The sequence below is a fragment of the Copadichromis virginalis genome, linkage group LG5 (assembly GCF_057382275.1).
Source record: "Copadichromis virginalis isolate Kocher_CV1m ecotype Utaka linkage group LG5, C_Virginalis_male_GT1.1, whole genome shotgun sequence".
Classification (NCBI taxonomy): domain Eukaryota; kingdom Metazoa; phylum Chordata; class Actinopteri; order Cichliformes; family Cichlidae; genus Copadichromis; species Copadichromis virginalis.
Window position 1 is genome coordinate 3,467,293 of NC_140622.1, and position 12,215 is coordinate 3,479,507.

Here is a 12,215-nt window from a genome sequence, read left to right on the forward strand (position 1 = left end):
GTCACATTTTTCTGTTAACGTGCACACTGGCAACTCATTGGTAGTTATGTCCCCATGAGAAGATTTTCTTATTTTTCATTTTTTTATTATATCCAGAATTTTTTAGGGTCATTCAGATGTTTAGTTGTTTTTTAAAGACAGAATTCTGATTTGGCCTTTTTAATTATGGAGGTTGAACGAAGTCTGAGCTGTCTAAAAATCAGACAATCCGCTTCAGACTGAGTTTTTCTGGCCTGAGCCCAGGCAGCATCCCTTTTTTGAGGAGACTGGATAGCTGAGGAGAAAACCAAGGGTTGTTTCTGCACTTTACTCTAAATTTGCGCATGGGGGCATGTTTATTTATAATTTTGATAAAACTGCCATACAAATAATTCCATCTGAGCTCAACATCAGTGATCAGGTGGATTTTATTCCAGTTATAGTCCCATAAAACTCGAAAGAAAGCTTGCTCACAGAAATGCTTCAAATCTTATTTAAAAACTATTTGTGGTCTCGATTTTGGGACCTTCAGTTGTTTGACTACAGTTATCAGACAGTGGTCACTGATATAATTTGCAAAAAACCCAGTGTGAGAATATTTACAGTATTTACAGCGTGTCAGTTAAAACTAAATCTATAAGTGACGACTTTTATGGGCATTTAGGATTTGGATGAGTTGTAAATTAGTTGTGTGAGATTGTATGAATCACACATAGATTTAAAAAAGTCTGAGGCAGAAGACGACCAGTCCCAGTTGAACTCTTCAGCCAGCACAATTTCATCAAAATCTAATGTAGATAGTTTTTCACTAAATTAAATTCAAGCCTCACTACTAGCCGAGGGGTGTCTGTAACAGCCCACAATGGTGATAAAATAGCCTTTGAAAACCTCCAAAAAGTTGATTCTGTTCATCTGGACGTAGCGTTTTGTGGGAGAAACGTTTTGTCGCTCATCCAAGTGACTTCTTCAGTCTCAGCAGGTTTCCCCAATCTTATAAACAGCACATTTGCATAATGACTGAAACCAGCCCACTGATCATTGGTCATGAGAATTTGCATAATTAAGATTACGGAACTGAACTTAATTAGGAACTTTTTTACATAAATTGCAAAACCGCCACCCTGGGGCAGTCGCAACAGAAAAGCCGTTATTGTGATGTCTGTCAGGAATTGATTTTGTAAGCCAGGTTTCTGTCACGGTCCGGGTCAGCGGCCGTGTGAAGAGTGGAAGGAGGACTCAAACGCAGCACTATTTCAGACGTGAAGGGTGATTTATTGACAATACCAAACATAAAGTGGAGATGGCAAAAACTGAACTCAGGACGAACTAAACTGGGAGAAACTACACAAAGGAGTGGCAAACCTGAACATGAAGGGAGAACAGCAGGGAGAGCACGCAGGGGATTTCACAGGGTATGAACACAGACGACGCGACGAGGAGCAGAGGAAAACACACACTATAAGTACACAGAGAGACACTGGGAAATCACACACAGGTAGGGGAAACAGCTGGACCTGATTAACCTGACGAGACAGGGGAACACTAACACCAGGGACCAATAGAGGGAGCACAAACCCAGAACCCAGTATCTAAAATCCCAAACACAAACCATCCCCAAACAGCCACGAATAATAATGAAAGTAATAACAATAAAGAACATAAACACAAAGTCACTGAGTCATGGCCACAGGACCATGACAGTACCCCCCCCTCAAGGGCTGGCCCCCGACAGCCACAGAAACACACCACCTGCGGGCGGCAGGGGGCCCAGGACGGAGGGACCGGGCCATGACCAAAGATGGAGGCCCCAGAGTCCCAAAATAAGGCACACAAAACTCACAGGGGAGCAGAGTCCGAAACACAGTTCAGGTGGCCGGCCTGGGGCCCGATAACACAGGAGGCCAGGCCAGGAGGCCTCCTGAACTGTCCCATCCTGGCCTCCAACTAAACATCATTGCCAGACCTGGCCCACATCTGGCTGACATACACCCTGCCATGACACCAGTCAGTCAGAAGTGCCAACTTGATGCCGGATCCAGACCAGTCCTGTTTCCTATGAGCCTGGGCCACATAAACCAAGCCACAATCTGGCCAGATGTGGCATGCCATCACATAAACAGTGACCCAAAACCCATATCTCTATGACATACCACTTACCATGCCAGAAGTCAGCCAGCAATGGGTGATGGTGGAACCTGACTGTGAAAAAATATCTAGACATAGCTAAGTGATAGCCTTCAGGCTTCATCAGGTGGTGACCACCAGTTTGCACTGGAGCTTTTTGTGGCCGAGTGTGAAACGGCGGGAACAATAATTAACACCTCCAAGTCTGAAAGGGCAGAGCACCGACTGCAGATCAGGGCCGAGTTATACCCCCCAAGCAGTGGAGCTGAAGTATCTCACGTATTTGTTCCCAACTGAGGGGAGAATGGAACACTCCCTCACGTTATCTGTCAACATGAGATAATACAACACATGAGCTCTGTTGTGGCAATGAGAGAGCTGAGAATAAAAGCGAGGATGTATTTTTACCAGGCAATCTGTGTTCCTATTCTCACCCTATGGTCACAAGCTCTCATTAGTGGATGAAACAATCAGGTTGTGGACACAAGTGGAATAAATTTCTTTAGAAGAGTGGCTAGGCCCTCCCTTAGAGATAGGGTGAAGAGCTTGGTTATTCAAGAGGGACACAGTGTAGAACGGCTGCTCCTCTACTTCTGCTTCTGTGCCAGTTGAGGTAGTTGGGCATCAGACTAGGATTCCTCCTGGACGCTTCCTAGGTGAGCTATTCCAGGCATGTCCTACGGAAAGGCCCTGGAGCAGGACAAGTCCCTGGCACATACCAAGGACTCAGCGACAACAGAAACTACTATTATTAAATAAATAAGTGGGGTAATATCGGTAACAGTGACTCTTGACTCTTTGGTGCCGTACTCTGCTTGATCTTTTGGTGTCAGATCCAGTGCTGTCCTAATTCTCATTCATTCTTTTTCTTCCAAATACCCAGGAAACACCAAGATTTTATCAACCACAGCATGGAGACAAAGCCTCATAACTCACAAACACAACACTTATGCTCTCACATAAATGATAGAATGGAAGGGAAAAGTGAAGAAGCTGAAGGGGGAAGAACAACTCCTCCTCCTAGTGCCATGCCCCTCAACAGCAGTAGTAAACCCCCTCCATCCAACAGCCACAATGGACATCAACCAGCTGAGGGACATGAAGAGCCAGGTGTTGGTTTATCATATGAGCCCAGGGAACAACAGGAGAATGTGGTGCTGAGGAGAGGTTTTGTCCCAAGGACAGCTCCAGAGAGGTTGGCCCAAAGAAAGTGCTCAATGGCTCAACTGCAACAGTGGGTCAACCAGCGGCGGGGCATGGCCTCGCAAGAAGACATCAACAGGTAGCTCAATTTAGAAGAGAAGAAATATAACTGCTCTTTGTGTCTCCAGGTCTTCAAATATTATAAGTTATTTACTATGATTTTACACTGGCACAGTGATCATTGAATTACGTGCACACTAATAATGTAAACTATCAGAAATACAGATTATATACATTATTGTTGATTATTTTAATGGAATAGAAAACCTTTCAAAAACAAATATTAAAGCAGTGCACAACTTGTTTTGTAAGGCTGTTTGAAGAAGTGTTGGTTCTCAAATGATTTTCTATAGTTTTCAGACACCTTTGGCACTAACCAAATTATTCACACTTCTTATTTAATCCCAAAAAAATATTATCACACTAATTTCAAAGATCCCATAATTAAATAAAACCTTTCAACTGTTTTTATTTTCATCTTTTCTGTTTTGTATTGTTTGTCTATAACTGCTATTTCATGAGTAAGTTTCCTTTCTGTGTTTCTAGAAAGACTTAATTTGATTTGTTTTATGAAAATGTAATGTATATATATAAAAATTAATGTGTATTTTAAAAAGGGAAAAATGTAATTTTAGTCTTTATCCTATTGTGTTTCTTAAAGAAGAACTAGACCAAGATAAACTTTCACACATTCAAATAGTTTTTCATGTCGGAAATATTCTCTAATTTTTCCTGTGCTTTCAGGCCACCCTCTTACTATTCTGTGAACCAAGAAGTCTCAGCTGGCTACTATAACTTTGTGGACGAATACTCTTTGTACCTACCAGGGGTCCGACCAGACAGCATCTGCTCTATGTCTGCTGTGGGGGGCTATGACAGACTATGGACTATTGAGCAAAAGCGACACTCTCTGAGGGATGAACCCCACCGGTTGTACAGGAAACAGATGCCCCAAGACCAATGGGGGCCACAGTACTATGGTGGAATGGAAACATCCATGAGGAGCCTGTTTATTCAGCCACGCTCCAAGTCTGTGCCCAGATCACCATCCTCATCATCGAGGCGGCCCTATTCACCAGCGTCATGCACCTATGCCTCACCTGCTCGATCACTATCCAATGGTTTTGACCGGTTTTCAGGGAGGATGAATGAAGATGCAATCTATCCACCAGTCTACAGTCTGAGAAGATCTTTCAGCTCCCCAAAGGTGAACCGGTTTACTGTGTTTGTGTGTAGCTTTGAGAAACTAATGTTTGATAAGTCTTTGAATAACATTTATCAATACAGAAAGTCAGCAGGGATAAAATCAAGACTCTCCAGTTTTGATATAGTGACACCATATTCATCTAACACCACTCTAACACTCTCACTCACCTTACTTCTATTTTGTCCTTTCTTCTTTCTATGTTCTCTTCCCTACTGCCTTTAGTATAACTACCATGGTGATAGGAGATCATTAAACCAAGGATTATACCACCACAACTACCCTGTTTCCCCTTCTGTTCACAGTAAAATGGTATGTGCTGCAAAAGTATGTAAATTGTACTTAATGCACTTCATGCTGTGGCATATGTAACTTTGTATTGTAAATGCTGTCAGCTGTGGGGTCTGGCATTAATTATCTGTATGTCCAAGTAGAGATGTCTGATCCATTTTGGTTACCTTGGCTTTGGGTATCTACTGATAATAAGCAATGATTGGGTACCATTAATACACTGTATTTGTGATTGTGAAAAATAAACTAGGAATGATATGCAAAGGGGACATTAAGGATGACTTTCACATTTTGGTCTTGTTTTTAAAGGAACTTTACAAATATATATTTATTGCATATGCATTTATTAAAACAATACATCATAAGATCAAAATAATAAGATAAAGAGTTGCTATCTATACAATATTTGTCTTTTTGATTTCCACGCTTGCCACCAATGCTGCTGCTTGGTTCAGGAGGATATATTAGATTTTCAGCTCCAGCGCAACCTGGATTACCTAGATCAACAGGTAGGAGGAAACATACAGTAGTGTTTGCCAATAAATACTTTATACACACCATTTTTCATAATTCTTGACAGTTCTTACCTACTTTACTGCCCTTTAAAATCTCTTTTCTATGTTTTTTGTGTGCTTCTCTTGTATAGAGTATCTTTGGCTGTCCATTAACTTCGAAAATATGATTCCTTTATAACAGTTCAAATATTGTTCCAGTTGTCCTGTCATACAACTTTCTTCTCTGGTCTATAATCCAAGCTTCAGTTACTCAGGGAAAGCTCTCTATTTGGGATGGTCCCCAATTTTTTCGAGCACTCACCCTCAACAACAAAGTAGAAGTAAGGAAAGTAGCAGCCCGTGAGGAGGCAGGCTTCAGTTGAGACTAAACGTATTTATAACACCACCATAACAACAAAATGTAATTTATTTTGCTCTTTTTGTATGGTATAGTGTCCTAAATAGTCAGCCTAATTTAATGTGTTGCCTACCTTCATTTCTTATTGAAGTCAAAATCAAATTAATGTATTGGCTGTGTAATGTGGGATACAGACTTTGGAGATTACATACATGAAAACTCCCATTTTTATTTATGCTTTGAATTACAGTGGAACCCCGACTTACGAAATTAATTCATTCCCGAGGGTCTTTCTTAAATCGAAAATTTTCACAAGCCAAAGCATCCATCGCGCGTTTTGACTGAGGCGATGCTGTACGATAGGCTATAGGCTAATTGCTAACTAGAACAACAATATGTCATTCAAGTGGAACAGCGAAGCGCAAGTACGGAAGCCAAGGGGTTGTCACATGATTCGAAAGGCATTGTGGGCATTGTAGGCTCAGCCAATCAGAGCCAGCGTATTTTGTTACTCGGGCATTTTGCCGTAACACGGGCAAAAATATTGACGTTCAGTGCCTTCGTAACTTGAATTTTTTGTGAAACGGGGTATTTGTATGTCGGGGTTCCACTGTATTTGAAATTTTTTGACACCAACAAGTTGGGATGTCCTTAATATGCTCATCTTAAGTGCACAGTTCTGGTTATGATAGCTGCTGTCCACCTACAGTTAGGCCCATAAAAGTTTGGGCATTGACACAATTTGTGTAATTTATGTCTCTGTACATAACAACAGGGAATTTTAAATAAGAAAAAATGAAGTAAAGGCTTCAAGACCTTCAACAAAAGTACTGAATTAACTGTTTCCAGCCATAGTCCCACATTTTCAGGGGTTTATAAGTAACTATACTAAATGCTTAATACTTGGCTGTTTCTGTACCTGAAGGTTTGAACCGCCAGAGAGCATAGCCGTGTAAACCTCAGAATTCATCCTGCCAATTCAATCAGCAGTCACATCATTATCATCATCAGTAGTGACCTGCTTCCAAATGCAGCCATACATGTCCATGCCATAACACCTTCAACATGTTGGAAAGATAATGTTGTTCCTTTAGTTCTCCATACTTTTCTCTTCCCATCAATCAGGTACCAGATAATCTTGTACCGGAATCTTGTTTAATCTATCCAAAAATTGTTTTTGTTCTCTTGCTTAGTGGCAAGTGGCAGACCACAGTAACATCCCTAAAAAGGATTCAGTAACCATCACAGTGGCAGACATCTCCAAGAAAGTGTCTCAAGCATGAAAAGTTACACAGTACCAGGCCCTAACATGATTCTAACCTACTGGTTAACAAAGCTAATTACACTCCACAAATGTCTCTCAGCACAAATGAACCAGCCGCTAATGGATGAGATACACAGAGAATGGCTAACTGAAAGACAGACAGTCCTGATACCCACGGATCCCCATATTGCACCGGTCACATCCAACTACCGACAAATAACCTTCAGCTCAACATGGAAGCTCCTGTCAGGCATCATAGTAGTTAGCATGAACAGGCACATGCAGAGGAGCAAGAAGGGGACTATTATGGAAAGACAGGTCTGTGCACCGCATCTACCACTGGCAGATAGAAGACATAGCTGATGTCAAGAAATCCTACAATGGCTAGAGAATGCTAGACTCAAAGAAAGCACAGAGGAAATAATCAAGACAGCACAGGAACATACTCTAAGCAAAAGATCCCAGGTGCAGGCTGTGCAGAGATTCCCCCAAGACAAGCAAGTAACAGCAGGGCGCAAGATAATCGCAAGTAGGGAATACATGAAATGCCCTAACCAAGTGACTAGCATAGTATACAGGGATATCTGTGCTGGGTATGGCCTGGAGGTCCAGAGGTCAAACTACCCTTGTCTTGCCTCCCAAGGGTAGTTGAGATTGACCAACCTAAGATCCTGTGGGACTTCCAGATACAAATTGATAAACAGCTGATGGCTAATCAACCGGACATAGTAGAGGTGGACAAGCAGAGGAGGATGACACCAGTGATAGATGTAGCTATACCAAATGATAGAAACACTAGGAAGTAGGAACATGAGAAACTTGAGAAATAACAAAGAGAGAGGAGTTCAAAAAGACCGTGAAGGGAACAGTAGTCCTCATGCTGGTCCATGCCAGTGCGCTTGAATGAGAGTACCCTTAACACTACTGGGTGTTTTTGAAATGGCCCACTGGTTCACCAGCTCACAATCAGAGTACGATGCACACCAAATGGACTGGACTGGTTCTTATATAACGCTTTTCTACTCTGAGCATTCAAAGCGGTTTACACATCTTGCTTCACATAAGCACTTTTTTTTATATGCTATTTCTATGTAAGTGCCTTCTATCTAACATTCAGATGCATTCATACTCCGATGGATGCATCAGAGAGCAACATAGGATTAGTATCTGAACCAATAATTAGTAGGCGACCTGCTTTACCACCTAAGTTACAGCGTCACTGGTGCATGTCCTCCCAAATCCCCGGCCAATGAAATTGGGCCATTATTCATTCCATCCATCCATCCATTTTCTTACACTTATCCTGGACTGGGCCGCGGGGGCAGCACCCTAAGTAGAGAAGGCCAGACCTCCTCCAGCCTCTTTTCTAGGGGAACACCAAGGCCTTCCCAGGCCAGCTGAGAGATCTCTCCAGTCACTACCCAAAGCTCATATCATAGGTAAAGGTAGGGATGTAGACCAACCAAGAAATTGAGAGCTTCGCTTTTACGCTCAGATATCTCTTCACCACAACAGACCGGTACAGCATCCGCATCACTGCAGCAGCTGCACCAATTTGTCTGTCAATCCCCCGCTCTCTTCTCTCCTCACGCATGAAAAAAACCCTGAGATAATTAAACTCCTCTACTTGGGGCAGGAACTCATCCCTGACCCAGAGTAGGCACTCGACCCTTCCGGGGCCGATTCTCATACCCGCTGCTGCTCTAGTTTGAGTTGGAGGCCATCACTTGATGAAGCCAACAGAACCCCGTCATCTGGTGGACCAGCGCTGGCCCTTGGTCACCACCAGGGTCTTGCCAGCAATGCGTACCAAACTCTTGCAATGGTTGTATAAGGTCTGAATGACACCCCATACTCCTGAAGCACCTGTCATATGTGGTCAAATGCCTTCTCCAAGTCAAAACACATGCAGACTGGTTGGGCAAACTCACATGCCCCATCAAGTATCCTCCATAGCATGAAGGGCTTGTCCAGTATTAAAACCGCATTTTCCCTCTTGTATCGACTAACAGACGGAAAATCATTTCCAACACCTTGGCATCTAGACCCAGGAGATTTTACCCTTTCCCCCAGGGTGGAAGCAAGCAGACCGTCCCAGGCTCCGCAGCAGCAGGGAGGCCCCGCATCCCAGATCCCAATCGGACGGCCAACACCTCCTTCCAGCCCCCCCGCCCCAATGGCCAGTCATTCCTTTTGAATAATTTTTTAACCCTGTCCAGCCATCGGCAATTCGCTGCCGCCTGCTTGAAGTTGTATAGCTGGCAGTTCCACCACTGTCTGGACTAGCACCTCCAACTAGTGATGTGTCGGTCGCGAACGAAACGGCTCTTAGAGCCGGGTCTTTGAAGTGAACGACGCGAGCCGTGGTTTTTTTTTTCTTCTTTCTCTCACCCTCTCTCTTGAACTTTTTTTCCGCTTCACTTCGCACGCGACCTGTGCTTTGCGCTGGGAAGAGGGGGGAGGGCTGGTAGTTACACTCTTAGTAGCACAGGAACAGAGCGGGAGGGAGAGATAGAGAAAGAGAGCCAGTGACAACAACTTCACATTAAAAAGGTATAGTAATGGTCCACAACTATTTTCAGTTGCGGATGATAAAGGATTCAGAAAGTTTATTCATGCAGGCCCATATGACAGAGAATGTACATCTTCTTTTTGTTTTTATATTTTAATTTATATTTAATTGTGTTGTGACTTGCAGTGTTTTATGTTGTTTTACTTTAAATTTGTTTAAAAGGAAAAATCTGAAAATTTAAATAGTTAAAAGTTGAAATGTAAATAGTTGGTTTTTGTATTATATGATTTCTTTTTAACATTTTATGTGGAGTGAATAAACAAAAGTATATTTAAAGTATATTTACGGCACATACAAACCCCGAAGCACGTAGAAACTCCAAAACACGTAAAAACTCCATAGCACATACAAACTCCGAAGCAAGTACAAACCCCGAAGCACGTAAAAATTCCAAAACACGTAAAAACTTCATAGCACGTACAAACTCCGAAGCACGTACAAACCCCGAAGCACATAAAAACTCCAAAACACGTACAAACTCCATAGCACGTACAAACTCTGAAGGACGTACAAACCCTGAAGCACGTACAAACACCAAAACACGTAAAAACTCCAAAACATGTACAAACTGCATAGCACGTACAAACTCTGAAGGACGTACAAACCCTGAAGCATGTACAAACACCAAAACATGTAAAAACTCCAAAACACGTAAAAACTCCATAGCACGTACAAACTCCGAAGCACATACAAAACACAACAGAAGTGCTCCATGATGCTAGGCGCAGTGTTGAGCTTTTGTTACCTAGTGGCTACACAAGCCAGGAAGTACCAACGACTGGATTTGGTGTGTGGTAGTAACAGGTAAATGAAAAGTTTTTGAATTATTTGAATATATATGAGTGCTTGTGTATAAATACACAAACAATACACATATGCTTTTAATTGTGCAATTTAAGTGATCTAGGTAGCTCTGTTTTGGAAGTTCAGTTAACGCTAGAAATGTGTTTTGGAGTTTGTACGTGCTTTGGGATTTGTACGTGCTTTGTTTCAAGGGGCCACCGTATATATTTATATATAAGCATATACAAATAAAACCACTTTTTTTTTTACATTACTAATTCCTTTTCTGCATAATTTTATATTGTTGTTAATAATAAATTAAAGCAACAAAACAATCTGAAGAGCCGCTTGGGACCCGAAAGAGCCGGCTCTTCTTAGTGAGCCGAGCCGAAAGAGCCGGTTCTCTAAAAAGAGCTGGAAATCCCATCACTACCTCCAACTGTTGTGGAGGTCATCGATTTGTCATCACACTACTGGGTTTCAGCACCACTAGCACTAAGGAATAATGGTGACTGCTTATTTTATTGTACACTCAACCCCTCCCCTGCAGCTGAGATTTCACTGAAGATATACATGGAGAATCAGCTGAATTCAGGTCTGATTCACTGGCATTTATGGCATTAAAATTAAAATGTGCAAGCATAGTGACAAGAAGATCTCTAGAGTGAATTCAACATAACTGAATGCTGCACTTGGCAGGATATTTGAGCCACAGTTGTGAAAACTGCTAATTATTTATAGTCGTAGTCCCAAAATATATCAAACACTCTCGTGTGTGGCCAGAACATTGGTTGCGATACAGATTTGTTACTTACAATCTTAATGTCACCACCCCACAACACAAACAGGATTTAGTCAATCCAAAAGCAATCCGTGTCACGCTCGTCTTTTTACCCCTTCTGCTGTGATTATCGGGGATCCCATAATTTGAAATATTGGTTTCGTTAATGTGGTCACATGTTGTTTTACTTTTTTCTCTCACACTTCTGAATTGCTTATGTTTAAGCTCAACCTTGACATTACTGTTTGCTTTCTAATTATTTATCACCCTTTTAAAGGGGTGAATTGAAATTTTTAGAAAAAAGTGGAAATTTATGATTTTGTTTTATTTTATGTACTTGTTGGTTTTGTTTGTTTTTGTTGGTATGTAATTTTAATACAGTCATGTTGACTAGATTGAAAACCGTTACATAGCTCAATTTAGTCAAGTTTAACAGTACAGGAACTGTTGATCTCAGAAAGAACATAACCATTGATCTCAATAATTTTGTGAATAAATAGAATCATTGAGATTTTAGTTCAATGTAAAGATGTAATTGGGCTTTACATTACTTTAATAAAGACCAGAATATATATTTTAATTTTGTTTTCGTCTCAGTGGAACAGTATACAGTCTCTGATTGATAATGACAGGCAAATCATTTTTTACAGGTGCCTCCTTTCCAGGATATAAACTACAGAGAACTGCATCCTACACTGAAACTCAATGAGATCGAAACCAGTGTAAGAGTTTTGCATTCACACCCAAATGATGTGCTTTTTATTTTTTTATACAGTGCATGGTGAGAAGTATGTGAGCACTCATTTCCCCATGTTTGTATGTCCTGTAGACTAGGAACCTAATCTCAATTTTACAGTCCACAATAATCTCCAAAAGTTGATTCTGTTCATCTGGATGTAGCGTTTTTGAAAACGCTACGTCCAGATGAACAGAATCAACTTTTGGAGATTTACTTTCCTGGATGATTGAGAATGCATCAAGAAGTCCACAATAATATATTTACAATATAGTTTTCCTAGTTTTTGCATGAGGGTGAACATTGTCAGTAAAACAATAAAAAATATAATTACAGTAACCCTATTTATTAAATGTCTGAAATCAGTTGCTACTCAGTTTAGTGGTTGAAACTAGAAGAAGCAGATTAAGAGTCACATATTGCATA

At 41.3% G+C, this 12,215-nt stretch overlaps 1 protein-coding gene across 1 annotated transcript in view; it reads left to right on the forward strand.

The window, feature by feature from the left end:
• The window catches only part of plekha6 (pleckstrin homology domain containing A6), a 71,102-nt gene that overhangs the window by 25,387 nt on the left and 33,500 nt on the right, over positions 1-12,215 (forward strand). Inside the window, exons 6-10 of the mRNA XM_085457927.1 lie at positions 2,987-3,385; positions 4,051-4,513; positions 4,736-4,822; positions 5,257-5,310; positions 11,704-11,775. Of these exons, the coding sequence (XP_085314053.1) occupies positions 2,987-3,385; positions 4,051-4,513; positions 4,736-4,822; positions 5,257-5,310; positions 11,704-11,775 (1,075 nt within the window). The remainder of the gene's footprint in view (positions 1-2,986; positions 3,386-4,050; positions 4,514-4,735; positions 4,823-5,256; positions 5,311-11,703; positions 11,776-12,215) is intronic.